General features: G+C 48.3%; 5 protein-coding genes across 5 annotated transcripts; 2 read left to right on the top strand and 3 right to left on the bottom strand.

Moving 5' to 3' along the window:
• Positions 1-652: 652 nt before the first annotated feature.
• Positions 653-2,472, bottom strand: orsC (Tyrosinase-like protein; the record flags this gene model as incomplete). The annotated part of the gene is made up of 8 exons (XM_031150491.1): positions 653-1,181; positions 1,251-1,414; positions 1,559-1,575; positions 1,746-1,830; positions 1,881-1,967; positions 2,019-2,073; positions 2,128-2,235; positions 2,288-2,472. 8 exons carry the CDS (start codon positions 2,470-2,472, stop codon positions 653-655), a joined length of 1,230 nt encoding a protein of 409 aa, XP_031004990.1.
• Positions 2,473-12,419: 9,947 nt separating this feature from the next.
• Positions 12,420-14,046, top strand: metE (Homoserine O-acetyltransferase; the record flags this gene model as incomplete). Its single annotated transcript, XM_031150490.1, has 3 exons — positions 12,420-12,468; positions 12,536-12,926; positions 12,975-14,046. The coding sequence occupies 3 exons, from the start codon at positions 12,420-12,422 to the stop codon at positions 14,044-14,046; spliced, it is 1,512 nt and encodes a 503-aa protein (XP_031004989.1).
• Positions 14,047-17,002: 2,956 nt separating this feature from the next.
• cph1 (Phytochrome-like protein) lies at positions 17,003-21,189 on the top strand (the record flags this gene model as incomplete). The annotated part of the gene is made up of 6 exons (XM_031150489.1): positions 17,003-17,183; positions 17,264-17,813; positions 17,989-19,310; positions 19,364-19,548; positions 19,649-20,782; positions 20,857-21,189. 6 exons carry the CDS (start codon positions 17,003-17,005, stop codon positions 21,187-21,189), a joined length of 3,705 nt encoding a protein of 1,234 aa, XP_031004992.1.
• Positions 21,190-22,261: 1,072 nt separating this feature from the next.
• Positions 22,262-24,487, bottom strand: LHYA1_G005544 (SH3 domain-containing protein; the record flags this gene model as incomplete). The annotated part of the gene is made up of 4 exons (XM_031150488.1): positions 22,262-23,681; positions 23,754-24,168; positions 24,227-24,337; positions 24,394-24,487. The coding sequence occupies 4 exons, from the start codon at positions 24,485-24,487 to the stop codon at positions 22,262-22,264; spliced, it is 2,040 nt and encodes a 679-aa protein (XP_031004991.1).
• Positions 24,488-25,488: 1,001 nt separating this feature from the next.
• LHYA1_G005543 (uncharacterized protein) lies at positions 25,489-26,020 on the bottom strand (the record flags this gene model as incomplete). Its single annotated transcript, XM_031150487.1, has 2 exons — positions 25,489-25,604; positions 25,807-26,020. Coding segments are annotated over 2 exons (330 nt in total), but the record flags the coding sequence as incomplete, so codon positions are not given.
• Positions 26,021-26,047: the final 27 nt, after the last annotated feature.

Raw genomic sequence — 26,047 nt, 5'->3', positions numbered from 1 at the left:
GGCATGTGGGTTACACGGGGCTGGTTCCGACAGGTGAGAGAGAGTTGAGAGTTTTGAAGAGACAAAAAGGTTTGTGTTTGTACTAGCTTTTTTTTTAAGTTCGAAACTAGGTCTGTTTTTACTCCACAACTTTATACTCCGCGCCACTTAGAGAGTTTAGATGTAGCAATTACAGGGCTCCTAAAAGGTCTAAACTCACTTAAGCCTGCTTTAGCTATTATATTTCTTGCTGTTCTGCTGATCTATACTAGGGTAAGGAGCTAGTTATAAGGCGAGGATCTATACTATCCTCGCTAAGCCTAGTCTCAGACTTAAAAAAAGCGAGGCGAGTATGCGGAGCCTCGAACTGAAGAGTTTTGGAGAAGTGCATCGATTAGCGTAGGATGAGCTGAGCAGTCTATACTTGGATGATGAGGAATTTGTTTGTTAAGTGTGGCAGACCATATTAATTATGTGGTTCAACTAGATTTAATATTCCGGAGAACGATACCCGTTCGCTATTTTAAGTCACTATAAGTCAGTGGGAATAGAGAAAGATTAATCGCTTGAAGGTTATATTTGTATTATCTTCATCTAAACTCAAATAATCCCCTTATTACAAACTAAATCCACTCCCTCCAAGGAAACCCCTACAGCATAATATGCTGTGGTATTACATATAAATATAACAAAATGGACCTTCCACAGTGCTCATGACATCCTTAATTGCAATAGTATCTGCATTGACTCCGAGATAAAGGGTATCGTCCAGAGTGCCATTTCGGCTCGCAGGGGAGTTGTCCATAGTGATTGTTCCCGAAATCGCATCTTGTCTGCTGGCAATATCCTGGTTTTGCCAAATCCACCAGGTCCTGTCGATTTGACCGTGGTGGAGCCAGAACACGGGATCACCTGGAGACGTGTAAATATCTCCACCTGGGTCGCCACCGATTGTGAAGTGTCCGCCACCGTGGACACCGTAAGTCCCCGCGGTAAAATTGCCTTGCATAGTAGTTTGGAACGAGTCTATGTCAGAGTTTTCTGTGATGAGGGCTGTGGAGTTCTCTTCGGTAGTCCACCGAGTTGAAACCCAGCTGGACACATCTCGCTTCAAGCATCTTGGGTTGTAGATTGTGCCGTTGTTTGAGACGATCTCGGATTCGGCAAGTGTTGGATCTACCGGACCAAGATGTACGGTCGAACTATTAATAACTTGTTAGTAAATTCGAATGGAAAGGGAGACGCGTGGAAATAACGCTAGAAAGTCTCACTTCTTGAACGGTCCGGAGTATATACATCCGCCACCCGATCCTGCAGGAATGCAGTTGAGATCGGTAGGCAACCCCTCGGTGCAATTGTGGGCTTCGTAAACTCCATTGCCACTCAAACTGTAGTCTCCTCCATCAAAAATAGGCGAATTAACAGGATCCGCTGCCTACAATCAAGAGGTTGGAATTAGTAAAAATTCTTCAGGGAGAAATAAGGAGAGTATTGGGAGTATCTTAAGGCTATGCTTCGGCGATAGAAGATGCCCCAGATCTACCACGAGAAGATATTCTACTCAAATGAATTGACTTACCCATCTGCCCCAGTTCCCTACACGATGTCAGCTTTGTTCTTAAATATGTATTTCCAAAAGAATCGCTAATACAACCCAGTGACTTTCACCTGGCCTGGGTATTGAAAAGTGTTACATAAGGTACAGCTTTGACCGACTAGGAGAGGAGTGCGACAACACCATAGCAGGTAAATAAGACTTGCTTGACCTGGGGCTTTGAAGTACATGGTATAGACGAGAGAAAAGTGCCGTAGGCCACGAGCAGAATGGGGATTCAGGTTTATCTTACAGTACTAGTATTTGTTAGATATAATATTGCATAGGTTGGAAATACAAGACTTACTGGCTGGTAGCCCGTATAACCACACTCATTTCTTAGAGCTTGCTCATAAGTGTATACGAACCATCTGTGCCAGGACAGGAAGTTCGCCTAGGAAGGTTAACACATCTGTGACAGGAGAACGAAAGCATTGTTACATACAGTGCCATGGATTGTCAAGGTTTGGTTGATGTGCTGGTAGAGAAAATCATCATAACTGGTGATATCAGCAAGTGTAGTATGTGGATACTCAAAGGCTTGAGCGACTTACCGAGACTTTGCACCGGGAACTATAGTAGCATCCGTCTTGGCCGGCAGTGCCATCAAGCAAAGAACAGAACTAGTGTAGTTACTTCTTTCAGTTTCTGTTAAGTTGCCCCTATGCAGATGGTTAGAGCAAGTATGCACATAAGTATTTGATGAAGCCTTACCACTCTTTTCGAACTGCGGCATTTTCCAGAGTACAGGTGCCATTTAGATTGCCGTCAGCAGCCCAAGTGGCAAGGTTGGAAAGAGCATCAGCTGCTAATTGGTCTGTGTTGGCCGTGGAAGCTGGCGTATAAGCTGCCGTTGACAATGCAAACAACGGCACCCATACGACGGAAGAGAAATGCATGTTGATATTCAGTGCGAGAAATGGTCAATGTGCAACTTATAAAAGGGTTGTAAGTTGCCGTGTCTGGTGCTGATGGTGTTATGGTGCTATGGCTATGTATACGGATATCTTTGAGTATTTGAGCGAAACTCTGGATCATGATGTGTATACGGGGTATCAACGCCACGCGGCCATGCAAGAAAGCCTTGTGACTCGTTATGCGGCTGGATATACGCGCAGTATTCTTTGAAATCAATAGGATGAGATTGAAGGAGGCTCATTCGGAAAGAAATCCACAGCAGCAGCAGGAGCGGGTATTAGTATTGAAGAGGAAGGAGATCTACCATCGCACTGATCGCAGAGATAACATGGGGCGGAAAGAAAAAGACTGCTGGACGACGGACGCCGAGCTCAAACAAGTACAGGTACGTGAAGTTATGGACGGACATTTTGCTTAGCCTACGCGTACCTACGGACGTGCTACCTCAACGTCAAGTCATACAGGGGTATAAGCAGGGATGCGATTTGGGCATGTTTTCTTCGACAACTAGTCGGAAGCCAATGAGAGGCCGTCGCTAAACACCCCTGAGTGACATGACTCCGAAGTACTTCTACTTCAAAGTTCTATAGCACCACCGTATCCGCTGCGAAGGGGCTGCGTCCGGCAAGACTAGGGTTTGTGTTATATTGCTATACCTTTTGTAATTTATTATTACTACTGCATCAATTGATTCTTCTTCCTCCAAAAATGACCAGAGATAGGAGGAGGTACGTATACAAATTACGTTGCGTTGATCGGTCTATAGTTGGGTCATCATTTATCTCCGTACCCCTTTTTGACGATCCAGGGGCCGGCCCGGACAATTCGCCCGGACAATTCGCCAAACGGTTGAGATGAGAAAGTAGATCTTATAAGTGTTGATCTTACGCTTTTGGTACATAGATAGGAGGCTATTCATCGCGCGTGCAGGTCTAGAGAGCAGGGTGGAGGTTACTATTGCTCGGATTGAAACAATTGTGATATATCATACGTAGTACTGGTAGACCTGTCAATGTTGCACAGAAACCATGCACAGCCGCACGGTGTTGCGCCTCGTCGGACAATTCATTGGGTGATTAATTTCCCGAGGACAGTACTTCGCAATCCGAGGATCTGCTTTTATTGTCTGTGGAGAAGTGCCTAGATTTCGCGATAGATCAACAATTCTCCCAACACGGTGGATATGTGGTGAAATAGAGAGGTGATCTGGTCTGTAGAAACTTCTATGCCGAAGGGAGTATAGTACTGTGGTAAGTTATATATAGAATACTGATAGTGGAAGCTGACCTCGCTACTAGAGCTCTATGGAGTGACGACCGTTAAGCTCCACTATTATTGAGAATTCCGGGGCTCTGCATCTGCTATAGGCTGTTGTCGATCCCACCCCATGTTTCGGCACTGCATTTTTACCCACCCACGTGTACAACACCGGCAGACCTGCCCTTCCGAGATTGGGAAGGACGGTACAAGGCTGAGCAGTCGGGGATACAGTATGTGAGTCGTTCCGCGAAAATCAATACTCGAATCCGCTTCAGTGGAGTAGTACTTCGTTACAGTAAAACGGTACATTCTCTATCAGCTGGACGGTTATGTACCGCAGCAGGCACTTCTTTCAAACTGTTTTTCACCTCTGCAGCCTTACCAAGTTACCATGTTCTCAAGCGGCGACTCGGCGAGCCTTACCTCGGCACTTACGGCCCCCAAAAGTCATTTTGGGGGAGAGCCACCGCACCTTGACAGACAGCTGAATATAAGAACCTCGAGGACTTATGATCCTTTTTGGAGATCAGTCCTACCTTGATGAGAAACCCTTGTCATAACCAGACACTTAAAATCGACCATGTAGATATTGGTTGAACCTCTCTGGCATCAAATTGAATTGTATTTTTTCTCTCGCTATGCTGCGTAGTCGAACAGAGATCCCCACAGAAAGAAGATTGGAGAGGTTGATATCTGATTTAGCTCTCCCTATTTCGCCATGAAAATGCCCCATCGCATCGCAGAACGCCAGCCAATGCAGACAGTAATAGGTATGACGACCATGGTACAAAATTCGCTTCTTAACCAGCCCCTAAATGCAACACCTTCTATCCACGACGGGGCCGTTTGTCATGACCCCTGGAATCTATCATTCCCTCATCACTACGTCTCTTTCTTCCAGTATCGTCTCTGGCCCGACCATCGTGACGTTCGTCGCCCCTAACTTCGCCCCTCGCATCTCTATTTCGACCACCAGAGCCTCTTTCATGTCCCCTGTCACCTCTCTCACCAGACCATCCAGCATCGTGAGTCTCTCGTGCAGCGTCGCGCTCTCTACCATCACGTCGACCAGAGTCTCTCTCCCTCTCTCGGTCCCGACCACTCTCCCTAGCAGCTCCTCCCATGTCTCTTCCAGGTATAAGTTCACGGTGGGGTGATCTGCCTGGGTGCCTCTCTCTCTCACCTTCACCACGATCACTTCTACGGTCGCGATGCTCGCTCCTCGGAGCGCGCTCTTCTTCAGGTGGGCCACGCTTTATATCTCGGGTACGATCCGGACTTTTGGAACCGCGACGGCTGTGGCGTCCGGATCGTTCTCTGCGACTGCTGCGTTCCTTCTCCCGCTCGTCATTCACGGGTGCATTTCCCGTAATTAGATCAACACGTTCTGAATTTACCATGTCTCGACCCAACTCCCTGGCCTCCGATCTCCCGGGTGGCGGTGGAGGTGGAGGTGGTGGAGCAATTGGTGTAGCTGGGTTCGAAGTCGGTGCTTCAGGCTGGCCACTGGCGCGGGCTACTCCACGACCTCGATGCCCAGGCGCATTCTGCTGTCCACCTTGTTGAAGCAAGGTGTTGATCGAAGATATTTGATTCCCACCCCTGTCTCGTCTGCCACGAACGTTGCGTTCAGTAGCTGAAGCTGGACCTGTCGGAGCAGCAAGGCCATTGCCTCCAGGCGTGATGGGGCTTGCCTGAGATGCTTTCGGGCCGGACGGGGTCCCCCGGTGATTACAGAAGGCATATGCGGTCTGGAATTTCCAGAGCCGACTTGAGTTGGGAGAGGCCTTACTGATGGTGTTTCATTCCCAAATGTCCTATTTCTGTCTTGATACATGGCAGGTGTGGGTGATGGGATTGCGGAATGCGGAGCAGGTGGCGAGGACTGTGCTGCCTGCGATCCTAAATGCTTCAATCGATCTGGATGGATGGAAGATGATGGTGACGGAGCAGCAGGAGTTGTCGGTACGGAGTTTGTAGCGACTGAGATTGGATCAAATTGTCCCGAAGCGGTCCGCCTCGGATGGCGGCCTGAAGAGGGACCTGTAGGAGGTTGCTTCTCTGGAGTTGGAGGACGTGGCATTTCAGTAGGACCTCTTGCATCTCGACGAGAGGAATTTCGATTTCTGGGGGTATTTCTGTCCCGTGGTCCCGAAGGAATTTCTTGTGTCGCAGCATTCAAGCGCCCAAAGTTAGGATCCGCCTGTTGTCGCAAGTTTGTGTTCAGGCGCCCATGATCCGGGTCGACTGAACGTGTTTGGGGTGGTGTTGATTGGAACGGCGCCCTGTCACCTCGTTCGCCAACTCGATCGGAAGGCCTATCACTACGAGGACCCGCAGGAGGCGGCGGCGCTGGTTCTTCGTTTCGAACGTGCGAAGGCCCATATACATCTGCAGGGCCACTGCGGCTCGAGCTATCATTACGTCTCGAGTCTGAATGATCTCTGTCGGATGTGTGACGTCTCGGAGACTGTGATCTTGCAGAGGGTCGGTCTCGGGGATCCTCCCTGGGGCGCCTGGGCGAGACTGATCGAGTGTCGGAGGACTTGCTACCAGAAATCAATGCAGCTCTCTCGGGATTGATAAGTTCCTGTCTCTCGGGATTGATCTGAGGCAATCTCTCCGGATTTGTAGTGATTCCTCGATCCGATGGTACCGCTGGTGTTCGCGGCGGAGGCATTCCATTCTCGCGGGATAGCCTGCCGCTAGTCTCGTTCATACGGTTGTTATTCGCAGCTCTCTCAGAATTTTCGCGAGACGAATCCGGAGTCCATCGTGGTGGATCGAGTCGGACACGTTCTCGTTCAGGACCCATGTTGCGATCAGAGGGTCTTCCAAATTCTCTGGGGTTGGAATCTCCACCTCGTCGATCGCCTGGTGGGTATTCGCGAGGGTCTCGAGGGTCCCTATCCCTGCCGTCTCTTCGGTCGCCATGGCGGTTTCGGTCAAGTTGTTGTCGACCTGGAAAAGGGAGCTCGGGCCGGCTTGGCAGGTTGTGAGATCCTCGATCAGGTAGAGAGCCAGGCGTGGAGTTCCGAGGATTTTCAGGGCGGGTGAGTGCCAGGGCTTTAGCAGCATTTTCTCGTTGAATCATTTCTCTCCTTAGTAAAACATCGGACTTTTTGGGTTCTGCCCCAGAGGGTGCTGTGGGAGCTGCAGGATTGGCCTCAGACGTGCTCCGAGAATTAGAAGCTGGTTTCACCGCGCTTGTGGTGGGCACTGCGCCGGAAATCTTAGCATCGTCCACTTCGCCATCTTCAACTTCGGTAGGTTTTGGCGTTCCAACACTTAGCGAACTATGGAAGATTAGCCAGGACAAAATAAGCTAATATAGCGATCAACTAACCTGGCTCGAGACTGAGGTTTAAACTCTGGGGCTGTAGGTTTCAAAGCAGTCTTTGAACCGGAGCCACTTGTTTGCGAGGCTGATCGCGGCGGTGCCCCATTAACCTTAGCTTGTTAGAAAATATATTTCCCGATATCTGTAGAACTTACCATGCTGTGGCCAAATGCTTGAACCATTACCCATTTTTTAGAACGCCTCTTCAACTGTACCAAAACTGCATTTCCAGTAAGAGACAGATCCTCACGATTGCCCTTCTCTCTGGCTGTGATTACTTCAAGTTGTTTGATGAAGCTGTTACCCATGAAGTCGATAGCAGGAAATACATCCGTCACAGACTTCAATACTGTGATAGCGTTCCGAATATGCATCCATTCCGTCCCATCTAGGCATTCGCGAAGGGCAGTATTTAGATTCTTGTGCCATAACAGCAGAAGATTCTTGAAGGAAGTACCTCCCTCGCCATCATGCTGAAGAACCCCCTTGGGAGTGCCATCATTATCCAAGGTCTTTGCAAAGCCTGGCAGGTTTTTGTTCTTGCCCCACGCTTCTTTCTCGTAGACGGCAGCATCCGCATGCCATCTAGCAAGGTCGGCAAGCGCAAGTCGGAGGAATCGACCTAGATTCTCTGCCTCACGAACAGTACAGGTGAAGATGATAGAGCGCAAGCGATGGGCTTTGAAGATCCGCATGTAGAGGGAAAGTGTCCGGAAATAAGGTGTGTTATTGTCGTGAAGGAATCTGATCATTTTGAAGCAGTAGTCTGCATCGGTAGGAGATATGAGTAGACGTGGGATCAGACATTTCTCGAGGAAAATATCATTCACAGAATCCGCCTTTATGGAGTGTTCAAACCAGTGGGACTTTGGTTTGAGCAGACGAGCTTTGGAAGCGCCGTAAGATTTGACCCTTTTGGACACCTCTGCAATCAAACTTTCTCTCGTCTCTGTCAGTTCTTTCTTCATCTCATCTCTTCGAATCATGCCTTGTCGACTAAGATCTGAACGATCCCTCGTGACAACTTCCTGAGCTTTCGTGAGACGGTTGATCTCGGTCTCATAGCTATCGGAAGGAACAGAAAGGTCGCTCAGTGTTGACGTCCAGAATGTGACATAAAATTCAGCACTGAAGGCGCTCCATGTGCTCTCTGGTAAGACTTTTTTGACTGTGGTGATCACAGGCTCCACAATCTCGGAGCATGGATCTACCGCTTGACTAGCCTCGGGAGGGGATAGCTCGGCTTGTGGAGCATTGGTGTCCTCGAGTTCTGCCATCTGTACGTCGTCGGTGGTTTCAATGCCGCTATTAAGAGTCTCATTTTGACTAACAGTAACCTCTTTACTGTTCAGTTCGTTTTCCTCGTTAAGTTCCATGCCAACGTCACCTTCAGCATCTACCTTCGAAATAGTTGGAGTAGAAGGTGACTTGGGAGCCTTGATTGACCCGTTTGTACTTGGAAAAGGAACCTTCGACAGACGGTACGTAATGCTTGACCGGCCTATCATGAAGGCAAGCGGTGGATTGAGACCAAAATTAGTCAAGAGCTCCGGAAGACCAGGGACATGTTTGTCGAATTCCTCTACTGAAAGGTTGCTGCGGAGTAGATCTAGATACTGGAACAAGATCAATTGAGTGTCATCGATCATGGTGGCCAAAAGTTTGATATGCGCATCTTCATCTGGTATCGAATAGATGGCCGACTGCCGATGTTGTGCAATGCAGAGAAGCAGAGGCCCAGCAAGCTCTGTCTCTGTAAGAGCCTTCATCAATTTTTTAGCAGTCTTGGTTGACTCGTAGCGCCTGTCTTGAAGATTTATGAGCGTCTGACGTCTGAGGACTTCACCACCAGTCATTGCGGTGAGTTGCGCGTCCGTGAAATCGGTGTCTGGAACCACGCCAGCCATTTGAGCGATGAGTTCCTTCAAAATGACAAGATCGGTGGAGGTCCCATTATATAGTTGGTTATTGACATATTTGATGATTGGCGAGAGATTCATAATCGAGTACTTTTTGAAGACCTTCCCAGCAAATCGTGACAAAGCTAATAGCCATCTGCTTGGAAGTAGAGCGAATTCCGCATTATTGCGGTCCCTTCCTCTAGCTCCGAGCGAGCTCATCAGTGACCAAACCAGAACGTCATAGCCAAGGTCAGTGAAGTATTTCGCACATTCCACCACAACTTCGGTGAGATTAGTGTATGCCTCAATTTGACTTAGGGCTACACTGAAGACTATGCCGGGGGATGCATAAGCGGTCTTTGCAAGGCTTCGTGCCATCTCCGTAAGATTGGTCATGCTAATCCGCTTCATGGTGCTCAAGGTCTCGAGCTTTGTACGTGCAAAGGCAACTTTCATAGCTGGTAGTCGAGATATCTGACCTTCGAACCACTCGGCATAGATCGAATATCTGATCGAGATTGGGTAGAATCGGAGCATGTTATAAACTTCATTAACGACGCTGGTGTTTGATTTTGTCATGCTTAGAGCTGGAACCAGGAGACGCTTGAGCAGATCTTGCCATCTCTCAAGGTTGTGTGGCGAGGGGTCGTCCGCCAGACTCTTTCCACCAATTCTGGCAAGCTTTGACAACAGGCTTGCATCTCTGCCAATATTGACACCGGAGTAGTTCAGAAGTGTACCGCAGAGGGTAAAAAGATCATCGACATTCTGACATATCGGTATATTATCTGTCCACTCATCCCAGTAGAACCTGTATGAGACATTCTCATTCGTGTCGAACTTGTCGGGAAACGGCCAGCGTAGTTGCTTCCGCGTGGCCATCTGAGTAAGCCGGACCTGTCCCTTGGGTACTCCACTTTGGTCGTAGTCGGCGACTTCCTTGGTGGGACATGCGGCATCTTTAACAGCAGTAGGACGACTGGCGTCATAAACATCCTTGACAGAATAATGTAAGATGCGGTTGATGAGATCGAGAAGTTCTGGGTAAGCTTCGGGAAGCCAAGGAAAGCGTCCGAGGATAAATAATGCCTCTGGGATGGCACCAATCGTCAGGAGGCAGATCAAAAGCTGAACCTTCTGGTCTGCAGGTTCATCAAGTTTCTCTTTGTCCTCAGCTTCGTCTGAAGCTTTCGTCGAGGCGTCAGGCCTTACCGCAGCCGATTCACGGGATCTGGCGTTGTTTGGTATAGTATCATCGACAAGAGCACCGGCCATCATTAGAGCATTTGATGCGCCGCCTCCGGGTCGATTGAGTTTCTCCTTCTCTGCCAACTCTTTCTGTTTTGCTTCCCGGACAGCTGGCATATCTTCATCCAAAGGCCATAGATGTGGGTACAAATCCCTAAGTGATATAAACCCAATTTTGATCAATAGCGCGGTCAGATAAATCAGATTTTGCGGGAGAATGTCGTCTTTGTCCCGAGATGCTGAAGCGTAAAAGCGAAGTTTGAAACCGAGCAATTGAGCAGCAACTCGATTTCCTAACGGTGGGAATGTCCCAGTCCCTTCAATCCATTGGCGATCTGCATCCAGTTCCGCATCATCGTGGCCTTTGCTACTGAAAATTCGGTTTTTGCTTTCAGCATCAACCACTTTCCTTCCTCCAAATTCGAAGAAAGCGTCCAGTCCGACTTCGCGAGCTCGTGCCCAGAATGCTTTGTCTCTACTGACCCGCCGCACTCTGGAAATCTCATCTTCTGGAGGTGACGACCAACCTGATGCATCTGGCGAAGCCCAAGTAGGAAGGCCACCATCTATCGTTTCGCTGTCAGCCAGCCCACTTCTGGGCCACCAGGAACTAATGCGGAGTAGCTTAATGAAGAATCTGTAGTGCTTGATAAGAACTGCTGCGAATACATCAAGCGTTATGTCGAGGACTCTTCCGACGTCTAGGTCAAACGTGCCTATAAGTCCCTTCACTCTTTCGAATGCATGTTCAGCCAGTTCGCTTGATGGCGGTTCGCTTCCACTGGTAGTGAAAAGTTCCGTGACAAGTTTTGAATAGCCTTCGGTCTCTTCTCGTAGAAGATTGTAGTTCGCTTGCCGATATAAGAGGTGTGTAGCTTGTCGAATGCCAACGCGGATGAAGGTGTCTCGAGTTAGCCCGAGATGCTGCAGAAACGGAGCATCAAGCTTCTGTCGCATAACAACTGGCGAAATCCCAGTGGCAACAGTGAATGGCCGAAAAAGTGTGTTGGACTTCTTTGGTTCTGGTTCTGGCTCTGCATCGTATATCATGGACAGCGTATCTAGGAAAAATGTTGGCGCATCGAAGATGTTCGAAGACGCATCGACCGGGGCAGTATCTGGTCCGAGGATCTCCTTGACGCAATTCCCAGCATCTGTGGCATCTATGCGACCATCCAGAGCCGCCCGTGTCAGTTCTTGAAATACAGAAGCAAGGTCTGTAGTATCCTCATCCTGCCGAGCCTGAATACCTGCTGCGACCACCTCTTGACGACCGCTTGTGTCCCAGGATGATATTCGGTCATCAGTAAGGAAGAAATAGTCGAAAGGAGCTGGATCTCGCTTTGGGATAGGACTGGGTAGCTCGAGAACCGGGGCTGGGGTCTGGGTTGCGCTGGATGGTCTGGGAGGAGGTGGGGACATAGGGCCTGGAGTGGGAGTAGCTCTTGTAGAAGATATCGTGACCTTGTTCGGGTTGTCGCGGTCATTTCGATCATTTCGATCATTCCGATCATTCCTGCGCCCTCTACCTCCTCCTCCTACTTGGCCTCCGCGACTCGACCTCCTGCCGGTATCCCTCATATCTGGTGCTCTATCATGCTGTCCCAGGTTGGTATTACCTGGACGATGTGGAGACGGGCGACCTTCACCTGAATCCACCGACGGTCTATCATTCCGCTTTCTCTTCGTAGGACCGCCCATATCAGCCTCGCTTTTAATCTGCGATCAAGCTCTTCGCATGTGGGTGAACCGCTGCTGCTTCTGCGAAGCCTCCCTTTGACGTTCAGGAGCTGGTGCAGGATCGTAGCAGGAGACGATTGCTGAAGGTTGGTGCTTTGTCAAGTGTCATGAGGAAGTAACTGTGAGAGGTCACCAAAGAAAAATATTCAAAGAAGAATGATGAGGAGAAAATGATCAAGGCGATCTGCCGCTGCCGTTGATGAATTTCCTTCCTATGCCAAAATTCACCAGGTCCGTCTTCCCTTCCACTGAGCTCTGACTTTCGCGTTCTGACTAGCGTCTTGGCGCAGGGTTCACCAGCCACAATCTCCATCTGTGGCTGCACGCCCCGCGGCCGACGAAACATAATCTGACTCCTCAAGTTCTTCATTCCGCGACCACGAACGTCTATCAATCTCTGTTCGCCGCTTAAAGATCGAGCTTGCTGTCAGATGCTACAATGGCCAGCACATCATCAAAGTCTCAGGCCGTTAGCTCTGCATATTATGGTCAGTATACTCATCATTACCCCTCATATGCATCATCATCCTCGAATGGCAACTGAATACGTCCAAGAAAGAACGCGCCAGCAACCCGAGAACCCTTTCGCATCCCTCATACCCGACCAAACCATCGCTATCATCCCATCATTTACCCTCGAATCCGGTGTCACCTTGCACAACGTTCCACTGGCGTACAGCACAAGAGGAAAGCTCTCTCCAACTGGTGACAATGCTATGGTGATATGTCATGCCTTGACCGGCAGTGCAGACGTTAGTGACTGGTGGGGCCCTTTGCTGGGCGGGCCTGGCCGAGCATTCGATATCTCCAGGTTCTTCGTCATTTGCATGAACAGTCTAGGGAGTCCATATGGGAGTGCAAGTCCCGTCACTTGCAAAGATGGGAACCCCGAGAGTGAGAGATACGGCCCCGAGTTCCCGCTGACAACGATAAGAGATGATGTCAAGTAAGATTCTACGCTTTAATCTGCCCCCAGAAATTAATTGTGCATCAGTCTTCACAAATTACTTCTCGATGAGCTGGGAATAAAGCAGGTCGCGGTGGTCATAGGCGGTTCTATGGGCGGAATGCTGGTTCTAGAATGGGCATACTTTGGAAAGGACTACGTCAGATCAATTGTTCCAATTGCAACCTCGAGTCGACATAGCGCTTGGGGAATCAGCTGGGGCGAGGCACAGAGACAGAGTATATACGCGGATCCAAAGTACGACGATGGATATTACCCCTTTTCGGACCCACCTTCAGCAGGACTAGGGGCAGCACGAATGTCTGCGCTGCTAACATACCGAAGTCGAAACTCCTTCGAGGCCAGATTCGGTAGAAATACCCCTGATGCATCAAAGAAGCAAACCATCAGTGAGGATCAACGGCCCTCAACCCCTGGAGAGGTACATGTGGCAATACACAATGATGGACATCGATCAACGCGCTCGCCACGTTCCCCATCATCACGATCTGGAAGCTCAACGGCAATTTCCCGCAAGGCAGAGACAGATGGTGCTGATGCATCCAACTTCATGGACCCACAATTCCACGGTGCAAAATCTGCTAGGCCAGAAGCATCGACAGAGTCGAAAAGAACAACATCTACTTATTTCTCCGCACAATCATATCTTCGCTACCAAGGCGAGAAGTTTGTTAAGCGATTTGATGGTAATTGCTACATCGCCATCACTCGAAAATTAGATACCCATGATGTCTCAAGATACAGAGTATCTGCCGATTCTCAAACACCCATCGCCGATGCACTAGCTCAGATTCAACAGCCCACGTTAGTCCTTGGGATTGAAAGTGACGGCCTATTTACATTCGACGAGCAGAAAGAGATTGCAGCGTCTATCCCCAATGCGCGATTACGAAAGATTGATTCTCCCGAGGGGCACGATGCGTTCTTACTGCAATTTGAGCAAGTCAACAAGCACATTCTCGAATTCTTGGGTGACGTACTACCAGATATCATGGCGGTACCTGGAAGAGAGGATGTCGAGGCCGAGGAGGGAGTAGGAGCTGTAACGAAGAGTAGTACGTTTGGAGAGGCTGAGGTAGATGATATTACAGCGTGGTAGAAAAAAGACTTCAAATACGCAAATCCTGATAGACTCGTTACTCTTCCTTTCTGCTGTTAAGTTGCAAGAGCTTTCATTACAATCGGCATCGGTTTGTCTTCTGCTCTAGACCCTTCGAATCAAATCGCCACAGCAAGATTGTCATGCATGTCTTCAATGAGCACTCATTCTTATATAGACAAGGGTTGTGAGCAAGTGCTGTATGCAAAACCCGAAAGTCAGCCAGGGAATTCTAGCAATTTATCACCTCCATTTCCAAACTTCCTGTCTTCCCATTTTCCACAGAGTTTCCATCCAGCGCACCGGTATCGGTCCTTAAAAACCCCTCCCTACCTACTCCTACCATGCCCGCCAAAGTTCAATACTGGATCAATCTCCAGATACCAATCAACAGTTATTTCCAAAAAGGACCCCCGCAGTCACCAAAGCATCATCCCACAAATCCCTACAAAAATCCTCATGAATCCTATCCACCCAGAAAAACCTCACCAGCCACGATTTCGCATCTTCCCAGCTGCACAACTGCATTTCCATCATAGTAAGAGTAGCGCTTGCCTTTGCCAGCCGAGCCACGAACCACGCTCTATCTTTCGTCCCGGCCAGAGCAGCACCGCCCATGAACAACACCCAGAGAAACAGCGCCCGGACTTGCTCTGTCGCCATAGTCAGGTCTGTCATGTCGAGACAGAACTTCAGCCGCGAGATGAGCGCCGAGGTCGTCATGACGTTGGCGGGCACCCAGCCGAATTGCAGATGCAGATGGTGGTCGTAGATGGTCTTGAGGTAGAACCGGGTCCCGATGCAACACAGTTCATCGATGACGGCATTTTGGTCTTGGGACCCGGACGGCTGGTGCGAGAATAACTGGTGGTGGATTGGCGAGAGCAGTGTCATGCGAGTGAGGTGCATTGTGGTGCTGTTCAGGAGCGAGGTTAGGTTTTGCAGCTCGCCGAGTATGCCGATGAGATCCTCTTTCATGTCGAACTTGGTGATGATATCTCTTAGGTCGGGGGAGAGTGCGGGGTTAGGCTGTATAGGTGACGAAGGGCGCGGATACAGGTCTTTTGTGTCGAGACGGGAGAATCGGGGCTGCGAAAGCGTGCTGCTGCAACCAAAGAGATTCGCTCTGGTTTACTGTCAACTGAAGCTGAGCGCCGGTGCTGGAGATGATGGTATTGTACCTGTATACTTTGTTCTTGACATCGTCGTTCAAGGTTGCAAGTCCTCCCTTGATTTCTACCATTTTTTGAAGGCCGTTCATATGAAGAATCCAATTCGCAAAATTCCCTGTTATGCTCTGAAGAGTTTTGATTGCTTAGCTTATATTATTCTTAGTCGGTATAAAAAGAAGCATTTACCTCAAAGTCTGCTAGATGTGCAACAGCAAGGAAGGTACCGTCGGATAGCTCTGAATGAGAACCATGCAATCTCGTGCTAACCAAACGACATGCCTCTTTCATGTGTTTAGACTTAGCGGGAGACTCTCTCCGTTTCAAAAGAAGATCCTGGGTGATTACTGTGCCACAAAGGAGTGCATGAAATAAAGCTGCGTCTGATAATCCCAATTGTAAATATCCCGAAACTTTCCCAGGTGAGATATGTACTTTCGTAGTCATAGCAATGTCTATAGCGAGCATAGTGCGTTAAAGTCTTGAAGGTTCTCTGGAAATTATGACCATAATCAGAGAAGGAGATTCTTACATTGTTCGACAAGCGAATACATATACGGCTCCATTTTGATTGGGAATGTCGGAACGGAGTCAAGCGATAAAAATGGTTGTCGAATGGTAGGTGTTAGCTGCAAAGGCAAATATTTCGTTCTATTACCTGCGGCGAATCCCATTTCCGTAGTCCCTTCGATCGAATTTTCCTCGCCATGTTTACGGCGTTGGGGGTCTCGATTCACAGGAGTTCGAATGTTCCTTTTTGTCTTTCTATTAAAACGTGCTGGGCGGGTTACATTGACAAATTTCACGGGCCGTGAGTCAGCTTTTGCAGTTTTGCCTCTTTTAGACTGTGCAAGGCTAGCAGTATCTATCACGATATTTGCATCAGGCTCGACAGGTAATAAGACTGGGAAATGTTGAAAATCTGGTTTACCTTCTTTAGGCTCATGTGCCTGGGATGCAACAATCGGCTCTTGCCAAGAAATCTCGTGGGGTGTTTTGTCCTCCTCTTTGCTGTCAAAGATGACTACTAGAGGACGACCATTGGGATGGCGAAAATAGCCGTTCTGGTCTCTTATTACCTCAACTGAGTTGTTCATGCTATGCAGAGGCATACAATCGGGATTTTGTATCGATGAAATCGGCGCGAATGGCAGGCTGTAATTCGTACTGTATGCGTATGCTATGTGGACCGCTTAATGTTTTAGCTTACTGTTAAACACGTGATTGATTTTTATTCATTTAGATTTAATTGCTAGTCCCAGGAAATCTTATATCAAAGATGTAGTTAATCGTTAATAAGAGCAGGGTTTAAAACTTTACTTTAAGGAAGTGAAAACATGAAGATTCGCGATTTTAGAGCAAAGTGTCGATAATAATTAAGCGACGCGATCCATGTCTAGAATAGTTAAGACAACGAGACTTGACGGGTTATAAACGTTAAAGCTAGAAATGATATCTCTTGATACACCCTCTCTTAAATTTGGAAGTACTTGTAGTAGCAGGGTTACCTTTCACTCCATAGAGTCCATACTTGGTAGGGCTTGCGCTAGTGTGAGTGTGAATTACTCCGTACTCGAGTAAAGTGGCTGTACGCAACTCATTGGCTGACGGGTGCGCCTCAGTCTGGTTATCACTCACGATCGATCGAAAGCGCAGCCATGCTACCTCGTATGTTCGTATTTTTCTTCTCGACCTTGGACTTTCCGATCACCGCCATGTATACCTAGGTATCTACCCCAACAATTGCCTGCATCTTCGCAACAACAGGACAGCTTTCGCTGGCGCACATGGCTTCGAGAGCCCCCGTTGCAGAACATCTTGCCCCTGAGCCTAAAGGCAAAGCCACAGCTGCTCCGAGCGGGTCAATATTGGCACCCAGCGATGAAGCTGCTCCTAAAGTATCACATTTCAAAACCGAAAGAACATTCCCCATTCGCATCCACGCGCCACACAAACCATCCACATCGAGTAAGTTAGTTATTATAGTAGGCGAGGCTGACTCTGAACCGGAAGCAAGAGTTGCTGACACGTGACATGCATCCATCCAGCTGCAACCTTTGCCAATAATTCCCTTGATGAAGATCCACGATCCCGCGTTCCTCCAAGAAATACTGGTCCCATTGATACCCCCCATACTACTCTTCCGGTCCATTCATCTTCGCCTATCTATACTCACTCGAATTCCCCCCAGATCGCCATCGGCCAGAAACCGACCACCACACCCGCTGCTCTAGGGTCACGTTATGTCACCAACAGGGTCAGCTATCTTTCCACCACTGACAACAATGTGTCTACCGCACCTTCAACACCGGAGCAGAAGATATATCGTTGCGAGGACGAACCTATCCATATCCCAGGAGCCATACAGTCGTTCGGAGCATTGATAGCCGTCAACGAGAATGAAGAAGGCCTCTTCATTGTGCGAATAGTGAGCGAAAACTCGCAGGCAGTGACCGGTTTGGACCCCGAATCTCTCTTCAGTCTACGCTGCCTCACCGATATTTTTCCACAGAGTGACAAGGTGGATTTCATTTATCGGGCAAAGGCGCTCCGCACATACAAATCAAGAACGAGTCCCGACGTCTTTACATTATCCCTGTATGTAACCTCCTCCGGGGTATATTCACTACCTGCGGCAACTCAGCGCTGATTTGCTCTCACAAACGTTTCAAGCGTGGGCTGTTCCCAGAATTGAGTATCAATTCCCGTAGAAATCATTCCCACTCCCAGATTTACCATGTAGAACAATGCTAACTCCGGGTATTAACTATAGGTCCTCTCTCGTCGGACCGCCGATACCTCTCTTCTGTGCAATGCACTTGAACGATGAGTCTGACCTTATCGTCTTCGAATTTGAGCTGGAAAATGATGTTTTTAATTCCAGTGACCCCCTACCTAAAGAACCTGTCCAGGTTGCTGATATCCATCCCACCGACAATGACGTACAGCAATCGACTACTAGTAGAAGTTCGCCCCTTTACTCCGTCGGAGTTGCCCGCAAAAGGAATCGGGATCTTGGGTCATTAGAAATATTCCAGATACTAAATGAGATACAGCACCAGCTAGGGACACCCGAAGTGTTATCGGACCTTTTGGATATCATAGTCGGTCTTGTCCGGGAGCTTACAGGGTTTCATAGAATCATGTGCTATCAGTTTGATGAGACGGCTTCTGGCTCTGTTGTCAGTGAGTTGGTGGATTTGTGTGCAAGTGGTGACCTCTACCGTGGCCTTCATTTCCCTGCATCGGATATCCCCAAGCAGGCTCGGGATCTTTATCTGGTCAATACGATTCGAGTTCTATACGACAGAGATCAGGAGACATCTCGACTCCTCTGTCGCACAGAGGAAGATGCTAAAATCCCACTCAACCTCAAGTATTCATACCTCAGAGCTTTCAGCCCAGTGCATCTAAAATACTTAGGAAATATGGGAGTACGAGCCTCTATGTCTATATCGTTGATAGTTCAGGGGAAGTTGTGGGGTCTAATTAGTTGCCACGGCTATGGGTCAGGTATGCGAGTCTCTCTCCCGGTACGAGAACTTTGCCGCGGCCTTGGTGATATCGCCAGTGGCAATATCGAAAAACTGCTCTATTCGTCTCGAATCAAAGCTCGTAAACCTCTAGCGCACACCCTTCCCCAAACATCACCGTCCGCATACATTGCAGCCTCAAGCTCAGACCTACTGCAGATGTTTGATGCCGAATTTGCATTCCTCGTCATTAAAGGAGAGGCAAGGACAGTGGGGAAACTATTGGCATATGGTGAGTGTGTCAACCTTCTCCAGTATGTTCGACAAAGATCTTTCACGTCGGTCTTTCATTCGCAAAATATTGCAGTCGATTGCAAAGATGCGATGCATTCGCCAGGTGCCATATCAACGCTATCCGGCATGCTTGTTGTCCCTTTAGCTCTATCCGGTGCCGACTTTCTCGTATTCTTCAGGAGGGGAAAGCAGAAGGAAATTCATTGGGCAGGGAATCCTTACGAGAAGAGCGTCCGCCCAGGTACTGCCTACCTCGAACCACGGAGTAGTTTCAAAAGGTGGAGCCAGAGCGTTACTGGAACGAGTCGAGAATGGACTGAGGATCAAAGTATTTCAGACGTCAATTTCCCACTTCCCGGTCTGGAACTGATTATGTTTTAGTCGAATCCGCAATAGTACTAAGCGCCTTATATGGAAGATTCATTGAGGTGTGGCGACAGAAGGAAGCCATAGTCCAAAAGAATAAGATGACCCGACTTCTCATAAGAAATGCCGGTCATGAAGTCCGTACTCCATTGAATAGTATCATCAACTATCTGGAAGTAGCGCTTGAGGAGACATTAGATGTAAGCATTGAGTAAAGTTATATGGTTTGTCAGGCCAAAAACCTCAAAACCAGTCCGTACTGCGAACTACACAGTCGATGCTGACTCCCTTCTTAAATAGGAAAGCGCTCGCATGCACTTGCAAAAATCTTTACAAGCATCAAAGTCCTTGATATTCGTGGTCAATGATTTGCTCAGGCTGACCGAAGCCGAGACTGCTGATTTCCATGCCCACGAAGACAATTTGGACCTCAGAATCATGTGCCATGAAATAATTGACGCTTTCGGTGCGGAATCATCAAGAAAGAAGATCGAAGTCCGATTTGAAGACGACCAAGAGGTGCCTCCGAGTGTGCGTTGCGATCCTTCGGGGTTAAGACAAGTACTTTCAAACCTCATGGCGAATGCAATAAAGCATTCCAGCCTCGAAGGCGGCCCAATCCAGATTAGTGTGAAGCTTCTGAGCACCACAGACACCAAATTGATCATCGAGATATCCTTTCAAGACCAAGGATCGGGGCTATCAGAGCAAGACCTCGATAGGATATTTCAAGACTTTGAGCAGATTCTGGACGAGGATGAGAACCAGATTTTGGAGGTCCCAAATTTGATCTCGAAACCGCAGACCGAACTCGTATCGATTGGTCTAGGACTAGCAACTACAGCAAGATTCGTGAGGCATAATCATGGCCAGATCAGGATCGCATCGGAGGAAGGACATGGGACGCGCGTTTCAATCAACATTCCGTTCCGCAAGGCTCTGAGGTTCCATAGAGACAAGCGTCCAGCGACGGAAATTTCGCTGCCTGCCCCACCGGATCTTGCGTCTATCAATCAAGAGAGTGGGTCTACCACTCCAGCTTCCACAACACCCTCCGAAGCATCTCCCTTAAAGGCTCAAAAAGACGGTCAATATTCCAGCGCTTCCAAGCGAAGCAAGGAGTCGCCTTTAGGGTTGCCAAAGATTACCGACGCGGAAGAGTCAACCCACCCACGACTTGACATCAACGCTCTAAGTCCAGTAAGCCCAGGCACGACGAATGATCGCTACCCATTTCCTAGCATTGGTTCACAGCTAGCGAAGAACAAATTTCGTGTTTTGGTCGCCGAGGATAATCCCTTGAATAGTCGTCTCATAGAAACTCGTTTAGTCAAGAGTGGCCATGAAGTAACAGTTACCGTGGATGGCCAAGCTTGTGCAGACGCTTTCAAAGGTACACCGGAAAACTTCGATGTCATCTTGATGGATATTCAAGTAAGTTCTCACCCGATTTCCCCCGCATTCTTCCACCCGATAAAGTCACTTGGACGCTGACAGTGAGTGCTCAGATGCCAATTGTAGACGGCATATCGTGCACTCGCAAGATTCGCGAATTCGAAAAAGTACACCAGCCCGAAATGTCCGAATATGCGAAACCGTACGGCCGGATTCCTATAATCGCCGTTTCCGCCTCGTTGTCGGAAGAAGCTCGAGGGAACTACGTCGATAGTGGCTTCGATGGATGGATCCTCAAGCCGGTTGATTTCAAGAGACTAGAAGCTATTCTCGCGGCGATCCTGGATGAATTAATGAGAGAGCATCTCCAATATGGGAATGCGAGCTGGAGGAATGGGGGGTGGTTTAAAATGTCGGGTCGGGTGGGGATTCGGCCCCGGGCATAGCTTTGGATGAATGAATGAATGAATGATATGATATGATACGATACGATACGATACATATTATTCCTCGGAGGAATAGCAAGTGCCTGAATTGCAGGCGTGCATTTGTCCGAATTGGTATGGTAGACGATATGTGGTTTGAGGGTTTATATAACCGTTATAGACTAAATACGGTCCTGAGGATACCCACCGATACACTTGGAGCGCATTAAAAAGCATATATATTAGAGTATATTTCACCTTGAATATAATGCAGAGCAGATATACGTTAATCTACCACCCAGACGTGATACGCTTACTTGCCTTGACACTTGCTCGCCACTCAGGGGTACGCATAGTATAAGCGACAAATCACGTGACTCATGCTTCCCTTCTCTTATTTCTTTAGCGGGATCTTCAACATCTGCTAGCTGGTCTGGTTGTGTCTTTCCTCTTTCAGGGCACATAAGCCCGAGAAATATAAGGATAGATAAAAAAGGAAAAGGAAATATGAACATATATATACTTCCTGGTTAATATTCGTTTATGAAAGATAGGTTTAGTAGGTTTAAGTTAAACGCGCGATATCTATAGTGGGGGATGGAATAGTGTCGGGCTTTTAGAAAGGCAGCTCGATTGGGTTTAGATGTTCTATACTATCATCACGAGGACATGAGAAAGAGGAAGAATGCAAAGTTCTTCCTCAAACGTGACCTGGCGCTTAGAACTTGCGACGCGCGCGATGAAGGTTGGCGGTGGGGGTAGTCGTCATGCATGCATGCATAGAGGAGTTCACGAGGTTTCGTGGGCAGTATATCAAGAGTTCACAGCTAGCCGAGGTCAAATAAAGGGGGAAGAATACAGAGTATACAAAGTAATAGTATAGATGTAGGTTAACATACATATTAAACACTTAGCGATCTTATATTTGACCTAATTACCTTTCATTCCATTTCTTCCCTTTCCGTATTTCGCCTATCCCTCAGTTCCTAATAGGATTACGTTTAAAGTATACGCATATCATAATCATTCCTCGCTTTCTCCCACCCGTACCATACGCCATGCTTAATTATGCCTATCCACCCATTATAGAAATTTATTTCACCTCTATCTCGTTCGGTGTCGTTGGCATACTGTGAAAGTCGTCCTTTTCGTCGTCGTCGATAGTTCCCACTGTTTCCTTCATCTCGCTGCTCTCATTCTTGACAATATCCTCGACTTTGACCTCGGGGGTTTCTTCAACGTTTGGTGTAAGGTTATCGAGATGTTGTTCCTCAAGTGCGTGCTCGACTTTCTCTTCGAGTGTTTCGCCATTCACTGCTGATGCTTTTGCCGTTTCGGTCTTCTCTAAATCTTCCATCACGATTTCCTTCTGTTCCTCGACACTTCTTCTGTCTGAGCCATCTGCAACGTGTGAGTCGATACTATTTCTGTTTGCGCTATCTGTAACATGCGAGTCAATGCTCTTTCTGTTTGCATTATCCACACCATGTACGTCCACTTCTTCGAATTCCGACTTCATTGGGCTCTGGCCGCTTGCTTGATCGACCGTGACTATTCTGCTTGCTCTTGCTACGCTCCGCGGTGGTAAAGGTGGAGGTGGTCTCTTGGGGATGGTCACTACGCCTCCTCGGGCTTTGATGGCTTGTGGGGTCAGCATCTGAGCCTGAGCTGAAGCGGCCTCGAAAATAACTGGCTCCTCTTCCTCTTCATCATCCTCGCCAACGTAGTTGAGTTCAGCAGTATGGTGCTCACCATCAAGCTCACGTGGGCTTTCGTTAACGGTAGTTCCATCGAATTCTTGACTATGGTTCAGGTTGCTATAAGGACCGAGATCGATTTTCGTATAATCAACCTCGTCCGGCGTAACAACCTCTGGCTTCTCATTCAACGGCTCAAATTTCTTTTCACTGCTATTGCTGGTGATGGGCGATACGGGGCCATCGGTTTGAGTGCCCATTTCAGTCTGCGTCGATCGATCCACACTCGTCCTTGTATAACCGCTCCGAGTTGACAAGAAACTCTCCCTATTGCTTTTCGTGCCGATTGTATCCATACTTCGGCGATGAAACCTGCTGTATACAGGACTTGTTGGACTAGGATTGTATTCAAATTGAGAACTTGGAGGTCTGCTTTTTGTCCCGGCTTCTTTTATCTCCAAACCTGCGTTTTCTAACGCAAGTACACCGAAGGGATCTGGATCGTCCCGTTCTGGGACACCGAAAGTAGGTGCAGTGGGCGATGTGACTTCGAAGTCTGCGGGGGCAGGCTCATCCTCGAGGGCTAATATTACACTCGAATCGACATCACTTCTGCCTTCTGCTGCTTTAACCGTCTCCATGAGCATCTTGATCTCGTAGGGCGGATGTCGAACTTTTCCAGCCAAAATGTTTGCGACGCCTACTCTCTCTCCATAGAACCTCTCGTTCTCGTCCGATCGCTCGATTATGACTGTTCCGTCGACTTGGACTCCTGCGTAGAATCCCCGCGATTTGAGGTAGGTGAAAACTGGGCGGCTGTAAATAAGTCAGTATAAGATGCAGCACACGGGAATCATAAAACAATCATAAAACAAAGAGTCGACTCACTTTGCCTGTTTCCACTTCCCATCATTCTCCAAAACCCCACCAACTCCAGCAGGCCCGGCCACAGCACTTATCTCGCCCCCAATTGTAGCACGAATCTTGGTAAAAGAATCCAGAGCCTTGCGATTGTTGATGACAACCACGCAATCGTAAATGTCGACACCAACAAGGAATCCAAGGCCGGCAGTATGTAATAATATACCAGACGGTGGCGACCACTCTCCATCTTCTTTCCTTGCGATTAGCACGCCACTTCCACCAGCGCCCGAGACCCACAGCCCCGTTCGCATCGTAGTGAAGATAGCCAGCCCGACTGCATTCTCAATAACACTCTGCGGTATCTTTTTCAGTACTCTTTGTTTCCCTTTCGGCACATCGACGGTCGCGGCGCGATCCTCTTCGGCATAGAATCCATCCTCTGCAGAAGCAGTGTTAGCAATTGAGAAGAGACTGGGCGCGTAAAGGAAAGCACTTACTGCAAAATGATTTCAAGATCCTAGCGGCCTTGTCTGATTCCTTGTCGAGTGTCGTTGGCCAGAAAGCTTCACTCCCTATTTTATTGGAGAGTTTGTTCACAGGCGCGCCGACTGCCATGGGGTGAGCTAGGTCCGATTGTAACAGGCGCAAAAGCATAAAAACTTACGTTTATCGAGGGCCTGCCATGCTTTATCAAAGCCTTTCTTGCTGCCAGTCTTCGTCTTGTCCCATGAAGGAAGTATGGAGGTGACTTTCTGCATCTTCAGCGCAGTGGAGGCGAGTCGATTCGACACCAAGGCCGAGTCGAGTTTCAGGCTGTAGGGAAGGTCCTCGCAGATGAAATCGGGATGGCGGGGAAAGAGATAGGACGGGATCCACTTCTGGTTGGTCGTGGTCGTACTACTGTAGGTACTGTGTTGCGCCTCTACCCCCAACTCGACGACAGATGGATTATGTATATAGAGAAATGAAGTGCAAGGAGAGGAGAAGGAGGAGGGAAATAGGAGAAGAGGTAGAAGTAGCAAGTAGAAATAAATGCAGGTCAATTAGTCAGTCAACAAGGCTGCGAACATGCGGCTGGGCTGGCTTTTCGTTTTCCGGAAAAGGCGGGTACAGCAGTGAGTGCACAGGCTGCTGATGTCATGTCAGATGCCCATTTTCATCTGGTCTGGGCTGGGTTGGGCTGGCTCGAGGCTGGGTACGAATCATCCTCGTAATGTCGGAAGAAACAATCGGATTTTAATCGGGAAGGAAGCAGTAGTTCGATGTACGCTGGGTACGGTATTTAGAATTGAGAGAGAAGATCAAAATAGGTTTTCTTCTTCTTGAGCTTGAGCTTCCCTTGTATGCAGATCGATCTACAATAGGCGGGTCCTGCCGCTCTTTCAATCTTTCTTTTGAATCGTAGAAGATCACCTCTATACGAGTATTCTTTCCCGTCTAGGAGATGAGAGATTGAAGAATGAAAGACTTCATAATTCAGAGATTTAAAGTCACTGTCTTTTAACCCCAATCTTCCGCTCAGCTACAGCTACAAAAAATCACCAAAAACCTTCCTCCAACTATAGAAGAAACCGCCCCCTTAATCAAGCCAGTTTCCCAAAAAGGCACCCGGTATCATACAAAGCTGTATTCAAAGAACCAAGAAATATGCCCTCATCAATCGTTATCGTTCCATCACCACCTTCCTTCACCGAATCTTTCGTAATGTAGTAGATATATACTCGTGAATCGGATCGGCAATAGCCTGCGCGAGGGAAGCTTATCGTGTAACTCCGCTCCCATCCGCATAAGTTCCGTAGAGACCGCTGCCGCCGGTTTTCAATTCCCCAAGGCCCTCCTTGACATCTTCTGCCTGTTTATTTCCCTTGAGCTCCCCTATACAAGTGCGATCAAGTTAGCCCGCCGTTCTTCCTACCTTCCATTCACAACTCCATCCTATTGTCTTCCGCGCTACTCCTCCACCAATTACCCCCTCACCCAGGCCTCCATTAGTTGGACCTCAGCAACTCGCATACAGTACAAGAATGCGACATAAATATAGCAATATAACAACAACTCAAGAAACCACAGCACGTACCCTCAAAGAAATCCTGCCCCTCTTTCATCCCCCTCGCCTCCATCTTTTTCTCCTCACCCTTGGCCTTCGCACGGAAAAACATCACCCCAACTTGCTCAATCACCGGATCGAGAAGTCCCGCTATATAGGCAGCGCCGAGAGTAATAGCAATGATGGCCGAGACGAGGATAGACATAATCGCCATGTTTGCGAGTTGATGAAATCGGGTTCTTGGCTTGGATAATCGATCGTCGAAGATACA

This window comes from Lachnellula hyalina (genome assembly GCF_007821495.1).
Source record: "Lachnellula hyalina strain CBS 185.66 chromosome Unknown contig00075, whole genome shotgun sequence".
Classification (NCBI taxonomy): domain Eukaryota; kingdom Fungi; phylum Ascomycota; class Leotiomycetes; order Helotiales; family Lachnaceae; genus Lachnellula; species Lachnellula hyalina.
The sequence above is the reverse complement of the archived record's forward strand: the minus strand, read 5'-3'. Positions and strand labels throughout refer to the sequence as shown.